The following is a 23070-nucleotide window of genomic DNA, read 5'->3' on the forward strand; positions in this document are numbered from 1 at the left end:
CTTTCATACACACTGAACAAAACAGTTCGTTTCACCCTGAAATAGCAATGACAGATTGCTTTTCTAGATTAAGTCACCATAAGAATGAACAATACTTTTAAGAGAAAATTCAGGGTCAACTTGATGATGCTAATGATGCCTAAAAGATTAGGCATCACAGAGTGGTAACTTCTGGACACTTCTCAGCTGAGATGCTACAACTACCCATCTGCACTCTTATTCTACTTTTATGCAAAGAAAACAAATTTGTTTGAATGAACAGTAAGAACATGGAATGCAGGCAGAAGAAAAAGTATCAAATTTGAGCCACTGTTCTCTGAGGACAAGATATATGCATGTATACACACACTATATATAGTGTCTATGAAGAGAGATAAAAATAATCAGATTCAGAGAATAATCTTCTATTTTCTAGAAGTCTCCTTACCTCACAAGTATTGTAATCTTCAGAATCCAACAGGCTGCAAAGCTTTGGTAAGAGTTCAGGCCAATTCTGTAATTCCCCTTTTGAGGCAATGGTTGTTATCAGAATGCCTAAAGGAATCAGAAGGATGAAGGAAATGAGATCTCGCATACCTGTACATGTTGCATACTGATTTTTGTCATTTTTCTCCTCTCAAAGATCTAACGAGTTAAGAAACTTCTTGTTTTGTTATGAACTGACAAGCATAAAAAGAGGAAGTACATTTAATTACAAATGGTATCTGAAGGGCTTTGAAATGCAAAGGTAGGTTGTTCCTTCCTGCTACCATGAAGGGCTCAGATGTGAGAAATCAAGCACAAAGTAATTCCAGTTAATGAAATAATCATGCCCAAACATTGCAGGACAGCTTTGGCTCTAAGTTTACTAAACACTATACAAATCTTGACCTCCAGTAAACACTTAGTCTCCATCTCAAGTCACCTCTTCTTTATTATGATACAAAAGCATGGATGTGGGAATCTCATTCAATAAACTTACAACCCAGTGGTTACGTGTTCACAACTTTACTGTGTTTACACAAAACATTAAGGACACATTCTAAGACCGAGATACCTACTAAGAGCTTACACACTATGGCAGGTCATCCAGTGATCAGCTGTAGGGGTTGGCTGATTGAGATCCAGCAAACAGATAGGTCAGCCCAAAGAGTCACTAATTCTGTTTCCAGCACATACAGAAATCCCAGGAAAAACTATTTAGGTGACAGGAACAGGGAAGGCTGCTTATAAACTAGGACTGACTTTGTATGAGTCCATTTTGCCTCAAGACAAAATGAAACAGGTAGCATAACCCATTGTGCTACTGACAGTTACTTCTAATGAGTATGAACACAGAAGAACTTGATAACTACTACAACTAATAATCTCTGAGTGATGAAAAAAGCTTTCCTAAGCTTTTTCATTGAGCTAATCACAATATATTATTTTTCTTTGGAATAAAATGTTGAAATTCTTGTTAAATATACAAGAATATAGGACAACATTACAGAGCAAAGGACATTCTGGACAAGACACACAGTAACTAAAAGATATTTTGCATCATGTTTCTTTTGATGCAATAGGCTGGAGAACCCACAAAGACAAAGGGCAAAAATGAAGACAGAGGTAAAACACAATTTTACAGCTCCAGAAGTAGTTTGTATCCAGTTCTCTTCATAACTGCAACTGAATAGAAAAGATTCCCAAAAGCCTATGGAGATCTATGGAGTCTTAAAGACTGCATTTCTCCTGAATATTATGGTCCTGCAAAGAATATCAGATGCATTAATAGAAAATACTTGTTTTACTGTTGCTGAATCTTAATGATCCACTTTTTTTTTTAATTAAACTGAATTTCACAAAAAGAACAAAATAAATGAATTTTCTTGCCTCCTAGTCAAAGTACTTAAACTGCAAAATTGTCTCCCTAACTTAGATCTGGCACGGGTTTATTTATAGACTTAACACAGGTTCAGAAACAAACATAAGAATGAAATTCCTGGAACTCCTCTGCACTAGCATGTGACAGAAGTTATGTTACAAGCCTCAAACGGGTAGGTAGTTTTGGAAAAGAGTTGGTTGAAGATCTTTTCAAGGTCCCAGAAGTGGTTTCAGAGGATGAGAAATGGTCTGACTATACTTGTAATATGTGCAAGCTTTCACAGCTGAAGGAAAGACTATTTGAAAACTACTTTAAGTGTTCTTCCAAAAGGCTTATCCCAGACAGCAACAGGTTAACCTAGGAAATACTTCCTGATGCATAGGCAAGAAGTGACCTGAGGCCACTGCCCCTTGCAATAGAGATGCATGCAGTTCAGACCATACACTTCATTATGAACTTTGTGTACAGGTCTGTGGAGAAGCCATTTAACGCTGTGCTAGTGTTTTTGAAATGATAAAGAGACACTTTGGTGCGGAGAAAAAAAAAAGAAAAAAGAATAGTATTAGACTATCAAGAGTATCAAGAGAGGCAACAGCTATAGCATTTGAAGCTTTGCAAAAGGTTTTAATAACAATGAGGAAACAGCCACACAAAATTAAGATTTAGGCACTTATGTCCATGTTAAAAGGAATCTTCATGGGCTTATAATGAGCTTCATCTTCTTTTAAATGTGAAATTTTTCCCACCCACCTGCTGCTTTATTTGGCTAGCACGAAACAGAAGACACCAGAGATTAGCCTTTGTGGCTTTCTCTGCAACACTTCAGACATAGAAACACGGACATCAGAAGAATAATCAAAGCAAATAAATAATCAATTTCATAGCTTTCAGCTTTTTGACAGTTTTGGGCTAGAGCTGACAGTTAAAACAAGCCCTTCTGATTAACATAGTAAGCTGCAAGGTTAGAAATCTGAAACTGGAAGTCTTTATAAAGACGGTCTTCTATTTGTAATGAACTTCAAAACAGTATTACAGAATCTGTTGATATTTCACTTGACAAATGTGAAATCTAATCAATATAGCAGCCGGGCTAATTGAACAGTAAACATATGAGAGAACAAACTCTAGAGGGATGGCAGAAATTGTTAAAAACGTAAGCATAACTGTCATGCCAGCATCTTTTATATCACCGTTTCAATTACATGCAACCCCAGTTTACAGTATCAATTCTACAATAAAAAAATTGAATATAAAGAAGCAGCAGCTATGCTTCAGTACTTTCATGCCACTAACAGGACAAGAGGAAAGTTGGGGTTCTTGGGGTGGTGTTTTGCCTCTGTAGCTCCTAAAGCTGATTTCTGAACTCCTTAATTCTAAAAAGCTGAATTTTGTAACAAAATTCCCCTTCATAGGGCAATCATTAGCTTTCACTTTCCTTCTGCAGGGAAGCTCTCCAGTCCCACCACTACTCTTAAACACTCAAACTACTTCCCCTGCTTGCTTTTAAGCAGGAGCTGCACTAAGGTCCTGCCCAGACTAGAGTCCCCAGAAAGTTTCAAGAACAGTTACAGACACTTCCTAAATAGATGCATTTATTTCCTGGTAAGTTTGTGGGTCCTCAACACATGCAGCTGTCTTTTTTGAGCTTCAATCCTTATTTCAACATTAGCATATGGTGTTTTAAAACCAGTACCACACAGCACAGAGAAGTACCACTGTTACTCATTTGGGGATTAAAATAGGGAAAAGCTAAGTAAGGATACAATGATGTGTAGTTATCATTTGGTCTCAAGTCACAGTTCTAAAATCAACTCTATTGCCATGCTTATTCTCCTCAGTGAGGTGACTTCTGAGGATGGGATTAATCAGCTTGCCTCCATCTTGGCCAAAAGGTATCAGCGTTTGTCTGGTTAGCACTAGATACTAGAGACCATAAAGGAGAGTGAATGCTGCATTAAATCTCTGATGCTGTTTTGATGTACTTGGTCATCTTCCTCTCAGAATTCCAGATATCTTATTTGCAATTGGCTCACTAAATCGATAATGATTGAACTGAAAAAACCCATATGCAACTCAAAGAGCAGCTCTAACTAGCATGTGCCCACTCATATGCTAACAAGGCAGCCTAGGTAGGTAGGAATATATTTACACCTAGCTAGTACCAAGAGACCAGTGGGTACTGGATGAACCTCACTATTAAGACAGAAAGCTACAAGGATCCAACATTTAATTACTTCAAATGGCAGGGTGCAAATCATGCACTAAATACCAACTCTTATGCAAGCATACAATTCATCAGTTGCTACTCATCTTCAGAATTCATACATGCTTGAATAATCCCTGCAGGAATCACTGAAAGCTGAAGAATAATTGAGCTACTAATCCGCAAACATTTCATAGTAGAAGTCAAAGAGTAACTGCTTGAAAACAAACAACTCCCCCACCGCTCCCCAGAAAACCACCCCACAAACCATCACCACCAAACTACCCTAAGACAGCAATCCAAATGGAGCTGGAATATATTCTTTAGTCAGCTCCATTGTACTCCACTGACAACGCTTATGAACAAACAAGCAAGCGTGACTCTTACAACCCAAAATTGCAAAAGTACCTGCCACTCAAAGACTTGTTTCTACTGTCATTAAGAAAATGGGACATTAACAAAATTCATAGTAGAGCAGCTTCACAAGTGACAAGACAACAGGAAAAAGCTAAGAGATGAGTATTTTTCTCTAGCCCATAGCCCATAACCCAGATGTCTGGAGACGGAATCCTATAGAAAAAGCAAACGATTCTAAAGCACAGTAACTGGTAGATTTTTATAAGAGGAGTCAGCTGATACAAGCTGAATTTCTTTCTACATGTCACCCAGCCCCATATTCTCTACTGTACTTAAATATATTTTTTTTTGTAGTTTTTTGAGTGGACAAGGAAAATTACTACAATAATTGTAGTAATTGGAGGAACTCATATTCTCAAAGAGCAGACAGAAAAGCAACTTCACCTAGAAATAAGTAAAAATAATGCAAATATGCATATTTTATGGAAAAGGTATACTAAAACAAAGTATCTATGAAATCAGAAAACTATGTCACAAAAAAAATCTTCTTGTTGCAGCTAGATGATCTTTAAACGTCCCTTCCAACTCAAACCATTCTATGATTCTATGATGTTCTGTACGCCACACTTTATCTACCATTTTTTGACAGAAGGTGTTTAAAAACAGAAACTCATTATGTGAATGTGTTATGCATGGTATGATGATTCCCTGAAGGGATGTGCGTATGTGTCCATATCGGGGACAGGGAGCAGGAACTCAGCCAACAGAAGTGTTTCATTGATGCAAGTGGAATACTGAAATAGTTCTGAAGTCAGACCTTTACCTTGTTCCTGTTTGTAGGTATAGAAATTGGCAGCAATTTCAGGAGATATGAACTGAATTGCTAAATCAGTTCTAAGAGAACAGGAAGCAAAAGTAAGCAAGACTTTTGTATATTCACACTAACAATAAGTATCAGCATTAAAATAGGGTGAAGTTGTGACAATTAACAGAAGCAAACATTTTTAGGAGTTTAATAATTCTTTACATCCCTAGTGCAGCTCTCGCTCATATCAGTAACATTTTAAGTATGCAGAAGACAGCAATAAGAGCAAACTTACCTACAGTAGCTCTAATTAAGGGGGAGGAATCACCAATGTTATTCAGACATTCACTTTTAATGAAGTCAGTTACCCCATTGGGAAAGTTGTGAAAATGTGCTTTTACGTTATTCTTCAAGATGAGACCACTCAAGGAACGTGTAGGTTCATCTGCAAAAGAAAATACTTACAGTCAATGTTCAATCAACTCATAAGAATAAGGCAGATTTCCAGAAAAATGCAACAAGATCAAAACTTCATATAGAGATAGTAATCTTCATTTCCTTATCTCTCCTTCCAACTACATCCATCAATTCACATAGCAAAGCTTTTCAGGTTCAGAGTTCACTATTTCTATTTATTCAAAATTAGAATATCAGTATTACAAATTGCACATTCTAAGATAAAATTTTGTAGAAAAATATAGGCAAGGAATAGATCTGAAGTCACAGGATATAGGAGACTCATAAAAGAAATTGGTCAGCCAGAGACATTCAGACATTCTGATTATACTAACTGGCTTGCTGGAACACTGATACTGTAAGAAATTGATGACAGACCTGCTTTCACCATAGTAAGATATAGAAATGATGTAGGGACTATGCAGTAAATTCTGCACCCCCTACTTCCACAGAAATACAGTGTTCAATTTTTCTATGAAATAATATATTGTAACCCCTTCAGATACCAGCTGTTCTGTTGATCTATTAAATTAATAATTAGAGGGAGAAGAAAGAAAAAAGTGTTTAAACAATGTTAACAGGTGTCATATGGTATGAACCATAAGAGAAAAGTGACTAAGAAATAAGGTTGTTCAAAGTTCCTTTGTGCCAAGAATTAGTTTATATGTGGATCTATTCCAGGCCTTTGAAGCTATTAACATCCCAACAGAAATAAGGATAAGCAAAATAAGAGATACAACTTTCAAATATAAAGTGTTTTCAAACTAAAGTTACTGCATCACAACATCAAGACTCTCAGTACACCCATGATGTCTGACTGACAGACAGTGTAAAGACACTTTCTAGTGTGATCTGTGCTAGTTAGAACAGAAACAGCACTTCTCAGAAGAGGTGGTTTTGTTTGGCTGATCAGAAATTAAAATTAATTTTAATCAACTGATTTTATTTAAGTGTCAAAACCAGACTGCCATCATATACTTTTTAATCTTGTTTTTATGTTCATATTTCAGTTCTCCTAAAGAAGCATTATTTTTCATGCTCCATAACTATAAATGTATTGATTTACAAACAAATATGTCCTTTACATATAATTCAGGAACTTTATAAACCCGGAAGCCACCCTATGCATGCATGTTTGAAACAATTCTATAATGTCACCTACACTATAGTTTTTAAATACCCACCATCTTCTAAACAATATAAAAATAAAAGTCAGCCAGTTCACTTGCACAGCACTGGATTTCAAGCACCAACAACTTTTCTGGGAGAATGGAGTAAGAGGGAAGAAAGGATTTACTATTTTAAATAAAAATATTAAAGACTGGATCAGTGGACACACTCTTCTCAACCGCAGAACTTGGTTGTGTGATGTGTCATTTATTACTACTATTATTACTTGGCAACTCAAATGAAGTAACTTTGTAATTTTGTTTAAAGTTTTGAAGATATTAATACAGATCAGGTGGAGAATGACCTGAAAAAGAAGCTCTCACTTGAACTCTTGATCAGTCTCAGGTTTGCCTGAAATACTCTGAATTAAAAGTAAAATCTCCGCATCAAATCTTATGCCAATGTAGTATGTCAAACTCTGATTGCTTTACGTAACTAATCCATTGATAGGTACACACAACTTCAAGAAATCCAGTCCTCCATGATTATTAAGATTTAAAGTTGTGCCTGGTGAAGAAGGAAGCCAAAGAAGTCTTCCTTTAATTTCCACACAATTTAAAAACCCTTTCAAGCCACAATAAACCATCATCGCCAGCAGCCACAGTTAGACACAGAATACAATAGTTACTCATTCTGTATCAGCCAGCAGTACCTTCTTGGGGTGACAGAAGTCAGAGTGCCAACTAGAGTCTGATCAGAATATGGTACATTAGCCACTATTAGTATAAACTCCAACATGAAAATATTAAACAAATTTGAGACAATTTGCAACAGCAAAGATACAGATACTATTAAGTTCCCTGTGTCAGAAACAGGCAGACTAGCCAGTTGGTTTAGACAAAAAGCAAGGTCACATTAAGGTGAAACTTCAGCACCATTGTTTTCTTCATTAGCTATCCTATGGTATGCAGCAGCATGAAACATTAAATCCATTCCTTTAGCCAAGATAAGAGAAAGACTGCTCTTCATAGTAAGCGTTTAGCACACAGACCTGCAAAGATTCCATGGGATTCATAGTTGTATTGTGTTTGTGTGACAAGGTTTTGGTAGCAGGGGAGGGGCTACAAGGGTGGCTTCTGTGAGAAGCTGCTAGAAGCTTCCCCCATGTCCAACAGAGCCAATGCCAGCTGGCTCCAAGATGCACCCTTCCCTCTGGCCAAGGTCAAACCCATCAGCAATGGTGGTAGTGCCTCTGGGATAACATATTTAAGAAGGGGAACCTGTAGTGGGGGAGGGGAGTGGGATGTGAGAGAAACCCCTCAGCAGGCAGCGAGGTCAGTGAGGAAGGAGGGAGAGGAGGTGCACTGGAGGAAGGAATTCCCCTGCAGCCCGTGGTGAGATGTCAGGCTGTCCCCCCCTGCCCATGGAGGTGAGCAGTGGAGCAGATGTCCACCTGCAGCCCATACAGGACCCCACACCAGAGCAGGGGGATGTCCCTGAAGACGGTCGTGACTTCATGGGAAAGCCCACACTAGAGCAGTCTGTGCCTGAAGAACTGCAGCCTGCAGAAAGGACCCGTACCAGAGAAGTTCAGCATTTTTCTGCAGGCTGCAGTTCTTCACGGAGAAGTTCACAGAGGACTGTCTCCCATGGGAGGGACCCCATGCCGGAGCAGGGGAAGAGTGAGGAGTCCTGCCCCTGAGGAGGAAGGAGCAGCAGAGACAATGTGTGATGAACTGACCACAGTCCCCATTCCCCATCTCCCTGCACCACCGGGACGTGGGGGGATGGTGGGTGGGGAGGCGGTAGAGAAAATCAGGAGTGCAGTTGAGCCTGGGAAGGAGGGAGGAGAGGGGGGCGAAGGTGTTTTATGATTTGGTGTTACTTCTCATTATCCTGTTCTGATTTGAATGGTAACAAATTAAATTCGGTTGTTTTTTTTTTTCCCCAAGTTGAGTCTGTTTTGCCTGTGACCATAACTGGTGAGTGATCCCTCCCTGTCCTTGTCTTGACCAATGAGCTTTTCTTTCTATTTTCTCTTCCTCATCCCACCACGGGTAGGAGTGAGGGAGCAGCTTCGTGGTACTTTGTTGCCAGCTGGGCTTAAACCATAACAACAGTGAAAACTGCATCTCTAAAGTGAAAGTGAAAAAGAACTCATGAAGCAACAAAAAGAAGAAAAATTAAAAACAAAAAGCAAAATCAATTATCACCATACTGAGAGGCGACAAGCAGAAATCACAAAGATGGACTTAGTGGCAAAAAAACACCAACCACTTGAGCTAGAGAAGCACCACATAATCTGACACTCAGGCATTTAAAAAACCCCCAAACAAACCACAACCAAAACCCATACCACACCACAGTCAAAATCTTGATTTGAGAAAAATTTCCTGATATGACCGCACAAGGATATTTACAGAATCCAGGATGTTCAACAACTTAACAGCTACACTGTCAGAAGACAGTAATACAGATCTGGATGGAGTTCTTGCTGTAACACCAAGACTACAGGCAGGTGGTCTAAGAGCTGAGTAAGATACTCTTTAGTGTTCATAGATCCTGTGATAAGTTCTGTCAGCCATATGCTTCAGCCATCAAAAAAGATCACAGTCTTGCCTCCTATCTCAGTCAACCTGGAAGTATAGAGAGTTGACAAGAACATATAGTACAAGAAAAAGCAGCAAAATGAAGCAGATCTCTGGCATTTGATATCTTTGGTGCCAAATCAGTTAATCAGTGGATGATTCCCCTCTCACATTGCCTCACTTTATAATAAAACTATATCACATAATCATAATTTGGTTCTCTGTATATTTTCAATTCTGCTGCAAGACTTTTAATACTAGTTCCAGATTTTAATGGTTTACAGACAGAGCAAACGGACACATACCCACATTACACAGATATCAATTATTTCAGGGCTACTGCAGTGCTTTTAAGAACCAGAATGTGTCCTCAAATAGTCATATTTCCTCTAATGAGGGTTTGTATGACATAGGATCACATGTGAAAGCAACAAAGTTTTTGTAGCTCACCTGCAAGTCCAGGTCAGCATTTTTTTCACCATGTCTTTTCATCCTCTCTTCCTTAGAATGTAACTTCTTAGATTGCTAAATGAACTGAGCAACTGGGATGAGGGTAGCCTTTACCCATTCACAGACTGCAATATAATGATTATGAACATGGCTATATTTCGCCCTGTTACTCTTGTGATATTGGCAAATTTAAATGTTAGGGTGAGACTCTTCTAAAACAAAACTCCTCTGTCAATTTCAATCTTAAAGCTATTAAGCCTTTTTCAGAAATAAGCTGTCATTCTGTGTGTTTTAATTAGTGATATGGATTTAACATGTACAAATACAAAATGTGATAAAAATCATGACTAAGCGTCACTGTTGCACATGAAGATTTCTGATGCATTAATGACAGATTGTCTATCCCTTAAAAGAGCTAAAAGCAAAAAAATAAGGATCTCACCAGATCAGTGTCATATGGGAAGCAGAAAAGGAATAATTTCTTCCATCCTAATGTACAAGAACACAGTACAGAGACACCTTTATGAGCTTCCTAGTAGAAAAAGATTTCCCCCCCCCCCTTTTTTTTTTCATGCTGGACTTTTACATAACCTTAAGTATAACACTTTTGGCTTAAACTGGTGTGGTTCACTATCACATTGGAAGACAGATTGACAATGTTTCAAAACATGCAGTGTAACTGAATAAACAACCTTGAAATGTAGTGTCTAGTCTGAAATTAATCAGTGCTCAACTGACTCATGTGAGTCATGGAAAATAATTTGACACAACTGCCTAAGCTTAGGAACATCTGTAAGACACCAAAACAAAGCTGGAAATGTTCCGCTGATGCTGAGTGTTGCATATTTATTGAATAATAAGTAGCAACAGCTATGCTTCTGAAGATGATGATGTAAATAAAACTGTGGACAATATGGGAAGGGTGTTGAACTGCTGACCAACAACTAGCTTGTTGGTTACTTAGAAAATGAGACTACATCTAAGCAGCGTTGATGTGTGACCATGCTGCTCTTCCTCTTCTGAGCCATTTGAAATCCATCTTCAGTCTCTTTAGTTTTCACCTTCTACCTATGACTTCATCAGCCTCCTTTCTTTGGGGAGGGAGGAAAATAAGGAAAAGCTGTGAGTGCTTGCCATTTTGGAATGCTTAATGCTCCTAAGACTTACAGCCTGCCAGTCAGAATTACCTCTGATCAGTAGTATATCTCCTGATTCAGAGAAGAACATAAGTCTCTCAAAATTACGTAAATGCTTTTTCCTTGGAGATACCAAAATAAAAATTTGGACTATTGAATCTGTACATGCTTGAACAGCCAGTGTGTGACACTTCAGATAAAGCAGACAACCTCACTAGGAAGGAACGGTGTTGCCCAGTCCAGTGCTGCAGAGCTAAGCTGTTACAAGCTGCCTATACTGAGCTGAATGCAGACTGAAGTCATTGGTACTTACGACTACCATGGCACTGTTGCTCCTGAATACCTTTTGAAAGCAGAAGGTACAGGTGAGTAAAACCTTCATGTGGTTCTGAAGAGTGAGAATTATGTCATTATAGAAGGGGAAGAAAGGATTTTAAAATGCTTTGCAAAAGCAGTAGTAATGCTTAGCCAGTTATTGATATTAGCATCGAACTGTAGGATCAAGATGTGCTTTTATATGGCTCTTTAGATTCCTTTCAGTAAAGATACTCAGTTCTGGAGCTGGCCAAAAATACTGTGGGTACTATTACTGGTGGTATCGAAAAATATTTGGTTTTCTGGGTTCCACTCCCTTTTGGCATTAAAGGAAAGGTTTTACTTGCACATGAGAAGTGCTAATGGGCATTGCTCTATAAGGCTAGATTTAGCTTAATGAAAGTGATCAGCTAATCAATTGCACCTGCTCCAGCACTGCAAAATAACAAATACACTGAAGCTGTTACATCATCCTAATGCCTCACAGTAAGTCTTGTTTCTGAAAATCTAGGAAAAGGTGGTGATATTACTTCCTAGGAGCTATCACAGCCTAAGTCAGACACCAGCACATAGCCTCATGAGTAGGAGGCACCGTTTTTTCAGGTAGGAGGCACCTCAGAACTGCACTGAAATCCAGTACTGCTTGGTGGACTGAAGTGCCTTTAGAAATCACACCAGCAACACTTTCCCTATCTGTAGGAAAACACCACATAGAGATGCTTGATGCTGGCATTTCAAGTACACTTAGATTTGACATGAGAAACAACCAAACATCACTAAGTAGGACAGTTTGACTTAAAAAAAAGCATACAAAGAAATACCCCTTGTGGCAGACTACATTCAGCTCCTAAGATGCACTAAGGAAAGGCTTCAAATAGCTGGCTAAATACCTCCAACTTACCCCCAAAATGTCACATTTATTGTGAGGCCAAAACTGACCTTACCCAAGACTACCTGAACTTCAGAAAAAAGCACAGCAAAAAACCCAAAAGTTTGATGATCTTAAGAATCAAGGGAAAGCCTGAAAACTTCTGTCCTTTCTCTCCACAAGCTACTTGAGAGAAAATATATTCCAAGACTTGCCCCGCAAATGCTTACAGTGAACAGCACTTTTGAAGAACCTAAGCCAATGCGATTAAGTACATGAAGACACTAGGCTAGTTAACAGGCCAAAACACTCCAAAGCTGCCTGGGAGGACTCCCAGCAAGGTACAGAACATGGACCTGCCTCCAACATACACAGGACACCTTGAGCATCTTCTTTGCAGGAGTCTGAAAACAGGTCTCTCCAGAAGTATGTTGGTCTCCTCTGGAGACAGGTGAATTTGCAGATAGCAGCCCTAGACTCCTCCAAGGTAGCTACCCAAGGAGTTTTGTCGATGTCAGAGGCAGTTCCATTCCTGTTAGCTCCTTGGAACCTCTTGTAGGCATCTTCAGGAATATTTTTGTTTCTTCTGGACACAAGTGAATTTCCAGGTAGCAGCCCCAGGCTCTTCTAAGATAACTGCTCAAAGACCATTATGTATCTTGGGGAAAGATTCACATGAATAAGATCAAGAGTTGCAGAGACACTGCTCTATCTTCAACTGGTTTATAAACATTCAAATCATTTTGGAAATAAAAGACCATCCTTAAAGCCTATGACAAAGGTACTACTAAAGCAGTGTTCTCAATCCCAGCTCATTCATCTTCGGACTAAAAGTTCATCTCAAGGATTCTGATCCTTGACTGTGATAGCCTTATACCAGGCCATGATCAATCCACTGAAATAACACTCTGTTGAGACCAAAGACTAGAGTTCTTACATTAGGATGGGATGAAGATCAGTCACTACAACACAATCCAAGACCAGAATCACAAAGGCTTTATATAGCTACAACAGGATGGATAACTAGGGCTATACAGGCCAGCAGAATGCTACCAGGACCATCATGCATTTGTCTCAGTATTTTCCCATTAGCCTAGGTCCTGCCAAGAGTGTAGTGGAGAGGGGACAGGGAGACAAACACAAAACTTTACAGAAACTGTGCACAAACCAACCATGTCCTCTGTCTCTTGTCTAAGAAGGGTAAAAGGTAGATCTGAGAAAGAACATGTGTGTTTGGGACTAAGGATGGACAGCCTGAATCTTGATTAGACTAGATACCATATCAGTAGTTCTCTTCTTTTTTTACCACATAAAGGGCATTAAGTATGTCAAATCTTACCTAAGTGGAAAGCTTTGACACTACTTCTGTTCTTGCAATTTTTATATAAAACATGCAACATCATGAAGGCCATATTAGGCTAAGCAGAATGCCGTGTTAATTCTGACCCAATATAAAGACAGCTTCCCTTTTTTCGCTGTCGTGGTTTAACTCCAGTCAGCAACCAAGCACCATGCAGCCACTCACTGACTTCCCCCCCTGCAGTGGGATGGGGGAGAACACTGGGAAAAGAAGTAAAACTCGTCAGTTGAGATAAGAACAGTTTAATAGAACAGAAAAGAAGAAACTAATAATGATAATACTAATAAAATGACAATAGTAATAATTAAAAGGATTAAAATATACAAGTGATGAACAATGTAATTGCTCACCACCCGCCAACCGATGCCCAGTTAGTTCCCGAGCAGCGATCTGCCCTGCCCCAGCCAACTCCCCCCAGTTTATATACTAGGCGTGATGTCACATGGTATGGATTATTCCTTTGACCTGTTTGGGTCAGCTGCCCTGGCTGTGTCCCCTCCCAACTTCTTGTGCCCCTCCAGCTTTCTCACTAGCTGGGCATCAGAAGCTGAAAAATCCTTGACTTTAGACTAAACATTACTTAGCAACAACTGAAAACATCAGTGTTATCAACATTCTTCTCATACTGAACTCAAAACATAGCACTGTACCAGCTACTAGGAAGACAGTTAACTCTATCCCAGCTGAAACCAGGACATTCCCTCAGAGGTGTGAAGATCAGCAAAGAATGGATACATGCAGAAACATAGCAGGAATAGTCTGCATAGATTACAAAGTCTCAATTTAGTTTCTCCTTAGAGTTGAACACAGAAATGTTACCAAAAGGCAACACAGTAGTCTTTATTGATGCAAGTCAGCCATGTCATCTCACTGTGTACTGATACAACCTTGCATCAACAAAATACTGTGGCAGGATTATGACAGAGGCATCACACCCATTGCTCCCTAACTGAAAAATTGAATTTATGAGGATTAGAGAGTATTCTTGGTGAATGACAACGGACATCATCTTTTGATAATTTAGCACAAGCGAGATCCACCTCTCATTCACAAAATTCAGGATGCTGTGCAAGCTAAAGCATGGTGTAATTCCAGGTTAAAAACAATAATAAGGAAACACCAGCGAGTTGACAGAGTTGTCCTACAAAAGGACAAGACAGATGAATTAAGAAGGATGCTATTTTTCTCAGTCTATTTTAGATGGGGGGAAAACAGGGATCTTATAAACATTAATTTACAGAAAGTATAAACAAAGCAAGGTTTTGATACGGACAACTTTGGGAATTTCATCATTATGGTCAACAAGGTCTGAAACAAACTCAGCACTTCTGCTTACAGTATGAATTGTATTATGACACCTAGAGGTCCTTTCTCTGGCCTGCCTCATACTTCAGATGTCTTGGACAACTGCCTCAATGTACCTTAACTAGAGGCTAGAACCGGCCTTGGCAAGACCACAAGGAGGCTGAAATTAGGACAATACTTTCTCATATTTTCCTTTAAGGGAACAGACTTGGACTATAAAATAAAAGATGCAAACAAGTGAAGGAGGATTTAGATGCATGGCTGACAACAAAGAAGGGTAGCTGCAGGTAAGCAAAGAATGCAACAACGCAGACAAAGCTGATATTCCTTTGCAGCACTGGAGTGTTTCAGTCAACTACACATAAAATACAGAAAGTGACCTGAGAAGCAACAGCAACACACACAGACTCCACAAAACAACTCATTAACAGAATACAGAAGACTACAGGATTCTGAGCTCAGCGGACACCAGGAAAAAAAAAACAAAAACAAAAACCAAAAACCAACACAAAGGCAGGGCGGTGCCACTACACTATCTGCGAGGTCAAGGTTTTATACCTGCCAAACCAAGAAGGAAGAGCTATACTAACAGAGCATCTGAGGATTATTTTCATTTACAGATAAATTAGTAAAACCAAGCTTCTTTCATTCAGATATTTTTCAATTAATCTTGACTCCATCTCACCCAGCTAAGGAAGATCTCTGACCACCACACCTCCTGGGAAGTACATTCTAGAGACCTATACCTTAATCTTTAATGGCTTGGGATCGTATTTTATTCCATCAGCCTGCCTACTGTCTGACTTCCAGGACTGAATGCTGTTTCCTTGACATTTTTTATATTCTATGATATTTGTAACACTGGGGTTTGTCCGGATTCACGATGCTATCTTTAGAAATGCACATTAGTTAAAAGAAAGAACGAAAAAGAAAGGAAGTGCTTGAAAGTTAGAGCACATATATGCCATAGCTGCAAGCCAGGCCATATATTTTCACTAATGAAATGGTAGCAGGGCAACAACTGTTCCCAGGATGACCCAAGCTTAACAAGCTTTGGCAGCTTAACAAGGCCCACAAAATTTAAAAACAAAACCAAAAAACCCACCACATACATGCAGGAGTACCACAATAAACCTAAAACCAGCAAGTCACAAGCATTCAGACACAGAAACCTGATGAAGCTAACACTGGAGGGAAAAAGAAGTTATACTTTCTGCAACTGAAATGTAATAGCTCTGGTGCTAAAACGAACCAAATTCCCTACACATAACATTTACTTAAGTATCTTAGAGGCAGGCCTCAGTAGAACAGCCAGCTTTGCAAGCAGAGTTACTTGCTTGCAAATAAAAGTTTGGTTGCAAAGTTATTTGCCTGCAGAGGTGTAAGACTCAGGCCAAAGATAATTTGGTACAACCTCCACTGCAGTAAAATGAGGCTATTTAACACACATTTCAATCAGCCACTACAGAATTCCCATATTCAGGAGCTGTCACCTAAATGTATCCTTAAGCACAGTTTTCTCAGAAGTGGCAAAAACTGAATCAAAGCCTAGTCCCATCTGCCACCAAACAAGCTCTTTTTCTAATGCACTATGAAAACACCTTAATTTTTATTGAATGTGCTTTCAGTGATGTTGGAAGCTTATTTTCATGGCTCCTTCTGCTGGGGACAGTATGGATGTAACAAAAGCATGATCTTCCAACAGGATGACTATCTATGCTTTGATCTGTGGTGTAAAGCACACTAGCTCTTTCCCCTAGCCAACAAACTTGGCAAGGCTGTAGGACAGACCACCAAAAGAACCCTCTTCAGGTGGGGAAAGGAAAGAATACTTTCCCAATTGTACTGAAGATAATTATCTGCCTGTTGAGTCCATCACATTTTCCACTACTGGTCCAAAAGAGTAGGCAAGAGTGTTGTAACTACTGAATAGCAGTTCTAATAGTCTCTTTACCTTGCTTGGACAGGACTAATGAGGGACGATGGACAGCTGTTGGTTGGATTCAAGTCAAATCCAACCAACAGTCTTCCATCATCCCTCATTAGTCCTACGCAAGCAAGGTAACAGGATATTTGTAACTTGGCAAATACTATGAAAAGCACCAACACTGGACTTAGTTATGGCACCCTCAATATTCTCCAAGTTTCCCTGAACTAGAAATACAAAGTTTAAAAACAGTTGCTTTGGATGAAAGATTATGACTAAAAACATCACTGATGCAGGACAAAGCATCTCTGAAGCAACAGCTCCTTCTGAGCAGTCTCACAAAAGACCTAATGTATCTGTGAGAGCTATCAGTGCAGTCTGATCCCAAACACCTCATTTAAGAAGTCAGCTTGCTACTTCACCCCAACTTGCTTGCCTCCTCAACCTGCCAGATGCTACTATTTTTTTCCTCAGATAAAACAGCTTTATACAACCATTTTGCAATAGTTAGCATCTCCTACTCTTCATCCAATTCCAAACAGATTGATGTATCTAAACATTAAGAAGGGTAGAAAAAGACTACTGGATAATCTAAGGAGGTATGCTGGGACAAGAGATTATAACACATTGCTAAACACACACCTGTATCTAGAACCTCAAGCTCAAGTGCTGAACAGAATGAAGAAGGGGAAATTAAAATTAGCAAGTAAGGCAGTGTTAGAAAACAAATTTTAGAGAAAAAAAAACAAAACACGGAACACCCTTCTCGTCCCATCCTTCGTAGAGACTCCAGATCCCACTACTGGACTCACTCTGCTTTTCATTTTTCTGTTAATGTATAAAGCACATGGTGTATCTATACTGGCACTTTGCTCAAAAATTTAATATCCTGGTTGATTCAGGTCTTGAAAGCTCACCCTCTCTTTTGAACTGGAGGTGTTCCCCCAAGGCCTTACAGATGATCGGGAGACACCCTACATAGAACACACAAAACCATTGGGATGTACTCCAGCCTTCAAATATGAAAATATACTTCATTCCTCCTGTTTCCTTCCTCCCAAAGTAAGCTGACAGCACAATCAAAACACTAGTTAAACATTCTTGCTGATTCTTTGAATGTTACACAGCCACATGTAAGTAAAATCTAATTCAAAGGGAAAAAAGCAAGCATCCAGAAACCCAGAGGTAAAATGCTTGAAGGCAGAAAAAGCACTGGTAGCAGGACACTAAGGAAAAAAAAACCCAAAACAACAGAAAACAACCCAAACAATTGAACACATCAATTACAAACAAATGTAAAGAACCGAGATGTGCTAAAACAGATCTTGAAACAAATTTCTTTCACTGTAAAAGACCTCACAAATCAGTAGCTGTAGTACACTGGAAACATAATCTTTTGCACACCCTGATCATTACTAAGGAATTGTCTGAATTTACTAACTGGTAGAAGCTACACAGTATGTCATATACAGTTTGTACTAATGTCCGTAACACAACAGTAAGTAGCCAGTTGACTTCTAACTGCATTTTGCTAGAACAAGACTTCAGAATGAAGATTCTGACAGACATCATCTTCGGACAACTCTAGTGTGTGACCTTCAAAATATTTAGCAATCTCACTACTAGGGAGATCATTACCATAACTCAATTTAGCAATTAACTCAATTTTATAATGCATATAGTCATGACTCAAAGTTATTCCACAACTTCACTTCATCCTGATAGAGGCAGGATACCCCAACATTTCTAGGAAGATTTCATAGGACATTTAGAATAGTTTCAGCCTTAGCATAGATTCTACAAGCACCAATAAATTTTCCACAAGGACTCCTGAGAGGATAAATGAGTTCTACATGACTATGGAGCTCAACCAACCAGCAAACTGACTACAGGCATCAGCTTCCTATTTCTTTCAAGCTAAATAAAACAAATTAAAAAAAAAAAAGGCAGAAAAAAGAAGTAGACTAAACCAGTCAATATCTCAAGAACTTACCCTCTGATTTCAACTTCGTAAGAACAAAAATCAGGTAGTTGTTAAAATCTGGATACTGATTGAGTTGTTCTAGTTTCTGAAGAGAGAAACTGTTAAGGAAAGTTGAATCTTCACACACAGCACTTACAGCTTTCTGGATACAAAGATTATTAAATGAGTTATGTACTGCTGCATCACTTCAACCAGCTGTGACTATAAGCTCCCAATATACAGAGTATGAACAATCTAAAAACAGTTTCTGTATTTTCTTACTGAAGCAATATCTTTTAGTTATGGGGAAATCTGACAAAAAAATCCAGGGACAGACACAGAAATTAATAGATCCTTAAAACTTTTTGTAAAGCCACTAAAAAAAGCTTCCTCTGTACAGTTTTGGATTTCAATATTTGCACTTAGAAGCCTGACAAACCTAATGAATCTACTGAGACACAATCCCATAATACATCCTTTTTTCCCCTCTCCAATAAATAAAAGCATTTCAGCATTAAAATAAAACAGCTATGAGTTTGATAAGCTACTCGTTTTAATATTAGACATATACTTCTTTATGATGTTAACTAGCCACAGCCTGAGCTTTCAGCAATGAGAACCTGTTTAATTGTAAATGCGCACACAGATAGTTGTGCCAAGAAGTTCATGCTTATTCACAGCCTCATTAAAAAAAAAACAAACCCCCAAATGACAAAATGCTCCTTAACTGCAGGAAGAATGATTATGTTTCTGAACAGCTGTGAAGGTACGCAGTTGTTTTTCCTAAAATTTGTCATTACTTCTGCCTCAAATTTCCCAGTATTCTGCCACTGCTTGGCTAGAGCAGGGATCTGGCATTCTTCTTCTATCCTGTTCTCACACCCTGGTGCTAATAGGTATTCTGCTCAACAACAAAATTTTAAGTCAGTGCAATGTCACCTCTAAGTTACTAAATCTACTGACATCATCAGTATGGCAAAGACATTTAACAAGAAAATGATTTTTAGAAGAAGTGAGTTTATTTGCTCCATAGGTATTTACTTTACTTGCTCTTTAGCTGAATCTCTAAACATTCAAAGTAGCTAAACCTTAGCCAAACACATGTATGTTAGGACTTGACAGCCCAGTAAATCCCTTCCAGTTCTAAAGGATCCATTTCTTTCCAAAGACCAACAGCCAGTGTCTCAATCTAGTGGAAGGTGTCCCTGCCCATGGCAGGGGGTTAAAACTAGATGATCTTTAAGGTACTTTCCAACCCAAACCATTCTATGATTCAATCACAAACTTAAGAAACTTCATTTTTAGGTATTTAGGCTGTTTGCATCAAGTAGTAACGTTGCTAGAGAAGCCTGCCCTCTTTCCACTTTACTTCTCTTACTAGAGAGTAAAGCATACTTATCACAGCCACAAGCTCCTTTGTTGTGAAACATACAGAAGATGAAAGGTAAAGAAAGAGGATGATGGTCAGGGCAAGTGAAAATAATGTAGAACACTCTACATGGCCCCTAGAAACGAAAAATCAGACATACAAAGATTGTTGTCAAAGGTGCCAAGCCAAAGAGCTCTTTCAGGAATAGCCAAGAAGCAGGGTAGCACGTTTCAAATTTTTTTTCTTTTCCCCCAAGCTTCAGAAACATAATCATCAAAACGGTCAGTTGAACATTACTAAGCACTGTGAATTCCAAAGGATCAAGTAGGAAGCAGCAGCAGAAGTGAGCAAAAATAACTGAAAGAGCAGTATTTAATAGAAACTTAGTGAGAAAACACTTAATTGGTCTAGGAATTGAAGAAGAGCTTATAGGCCATATTTTCTGAACAACTTCTTAAACCACTTTAACTGTTTCTTTTTTACTCCAGGAAACATCCAATATCTTTATTTGAAAAATATCTGAAGCCTTACTAATTCATAACTTTGTTAACAAAGGGTTTTGGCTAACCTATAATCCCCACCTTGTTATATTTGAGTTTTAAGCACCCAAATGTGCCAAAACAGTGTCATAAAGAAAGGGCATGACAGAACCAACACACTGATAATCTTAAAAAAAATTATGGACTGAGAATACTTTAAATTTGAATCCATTAATCACCACCCTGCTTGAACACGCTACTAAGTTGCATTCTACAATACAACAGCCATCACAAATCTTTTGTGGAAACAGTCTCAAAGGACATATATATATATATTTTTTTTTTTAAATCACAGGACAGGACCTGTGAAGTTGTATTAGAATATTTTCCCAAACTGATGTATAATACAGTGGTAGAAATGTGCCACTTCTCTAACCTTTACAGGCCAATATATGAGGACTTCCTTTGAAAGCACAGGCTTCCCAGCACAACAGGGAGTTACCACTACCATTTAAAAATAATTTCAAACATCAATTAACAGCACTTTTGTTCAGTCAATTTTTACTTGTCTTTAAGACAGACAGCATCACCTATATTGCACATCCCACATGTATGCCGCTATATTTCAAGAAACAAACCAGATGCTATTAAATTATTTGAAGCAGAGCTTTAAAATGTAGTTTCGCATTAAAGCTACACTACAAGCACTGTTGCTATAAACACTTCTGTATTTTAAATACTAAAGAGCACCAGTTTAAGTTTGCGGCATTATCAGAACACTTTAGACACTTCTGTTTATGATTTTTCAAAGGAAGCAATAACATCTTAAAAGTTTGAAACATAGCTTCAAGAACAAGATGATCAAGATGAGAACTGCCTTCACCTTTCAGATAAGAGCAGAAGCTTTCCTAAGCTTGACCACATCTGTTATGAAAGCCTATAAGTGGAACAAACTTGGCTCCAAGCTAAACTCTTAAAATAATGTAAATATATAAATACATACACACATATATGTTTTTATCTACTTAAATAAATTCTGTTGTGTTCTGTGAAGACCTTCAAGCAAATGCCTTAAATAAAAAGGGATCAAGATGATAAACTCATATCCTTCGTAGAATTTCAGGACTTCTAGATATTTTAAAGCACTTAAATGGCTAGCTCAAGGAGCAGGACAGTAGACAAGGGCTTCATTTTTCAAGACCTATGCTTCTATCAGTCTCAATTTAAAGTTTTACTCTCTCGATCTTTGTTCCTTAAACCCTTGCTATTTCATCACTTCTACAATCAAGAGAGACTTAGGGGGGTAAAAAAACTCAACAGCCCACAACCCTAACGCCAAATCCACTGCAAAGCAGCACGAAAAGCCACATACAGTAGGTTTCCCCCTTCCCATGAACGTTAACGAACGTAACGAGCAGTATTTCAGGCTCAGGCTTCTAGGCAAGCAGAAACGTCCTCACAACGTAGCAAAAATGCGCAGTGTCAGAGCCAGCAGGCCAACGACGGCGTGCGGGCAGCGGTTCCGCCGGGGGCACTCCCCCCACCAGCCACGGCTTTCGCCTCGGATCCCAGCGCCGGATTACCTCAGGAGGCCCCTGCCCGCCTCCGCTTTTACGCAAGGGCGACGGATACCCCGCGCCGCGCCGCCTGCTCGGCCCGGCGGGCCGCGGGGCACCCCGGGCCCCCTCGGCGGGATCCGCCAGGGCGAGGGCCGCGCTCCCGCCCAGCCGTGGCTGGGGGCTGGGCGCTAGGCGCTGGCGAAGGCCCAGCGTGGGGGAACCCGGGAAAGCGGCAGATACCGCCGGGGCCGCGCCAGAGCCCGGGCTTTGAAAAGAAAGAGGAAAAAAAAAAAAAACAAAACCAAAAAACAAACACCCACCCCCCCAACCCGGCCCTCGGCTCCGGGCTCGCAACAGGTGCCCGGGCCCCCGCCGGGGGAAGGCGGCCCCGCGGCCCACAGGCCGCCTCGGCGGTTCAAACGCCGCGCCGCGGCGGCCCGCCGCGGCGGGGAGTCGGATCTCCGCGCCGTGGCGGCTCCCCGGGCAGGCCCGGCCGCCGCCTGCCGCAGCGCCGGCCTGCAGCCGCGCAGGCCGCGCTCCCCCCCGCCCGCCGCCCCCAGCCTCCCCAGCGCCCGCCCGGGCCGCCGCGGCCCCGCTCCGCCCGCGCGGCGCAAGCCTCGGCCAAGGATACTTGTTGCACGGCTCTCTGCGTGGTGGTGTCCGGGGACTGGGACTCCTTGAGCAGCTGCAGGATCTGCTGGAGCCCCTGCTCGTCAGGCTTCCACTCATACTCCATCTTGGCCTGCTGGAAAACACCAGACAACAGGCGGCCGCAGTTAGCGGCGCGGCGGGGCCCAGGCCAGGGGAGGCGGGAGGGCGGAAAGGAAGGAAGGAAGGCCGGAGGGAGGGAGGGAAGGAAGGAAGGCCGGAGGGAGGGAGGAAGAAGGGGGCGCCCGCCCCGCTCTGGCTCTCGCCCCCGCAGCGCGCACCCCGCCACCCAACGGCCCGGCCCCGCCGGACGGAGGGACGGACGGACG

The 23070-nt window shown here is 40.3% G+C and overlaps 1 protein-coding gene across 5 annotated transcripts in view; it reads right to left on the reverse strand.

The window, feature by feature from the left end:
• TNPO1 (transportin 1) overlaps positions 1-23070 on the reverse strand; it is a 56215-nt gene that overhangs the window by 32490 nt on the left and 655 nt on the right. For 3 of the 5 annotated variants that reach the window (XR_012649028.1, XM_075020877.1, XM_075020880.1), the window contains exons 2-5: positions 22725-22838; positions 18717-18792; positions 5504-5653; positions 428-534 (exon numbers count right to left, since the gene is read on the reverse strand). Coding sequence is in view for 4 of the 5 variants with exons in the window: in XM_075020877.1 (XP_074876978.1) it covers positions 428-534; positions 5504-5653; positions 18717-18792; positions 22725-22829 (438 nt within the window). In the remaining variant the exon portion in view is untranslated. The remainder of the gene's footprint in view (positions 1-427; positions 535-5503; positions 5654-18716; positions 18793-22724; positions 22839-23070) is intronic. The other 2 variants (XM_075020878.1, XM_075020879.1) reach the window with 1 other exon arrangement.

The sequence above is a fragment of the Buteo buteo genome, chromosome Z, assembly GCF_964188355.1.
Source record: "Buteo buteo chromosome Z, bButBut1.hap1.1, whole genome shotgun sequence".
NCBI lineage: Eukaryota > Metazoa > Chordata > Aves > Accipitriformes > Accipitridae > Buteo > Buteo buteo.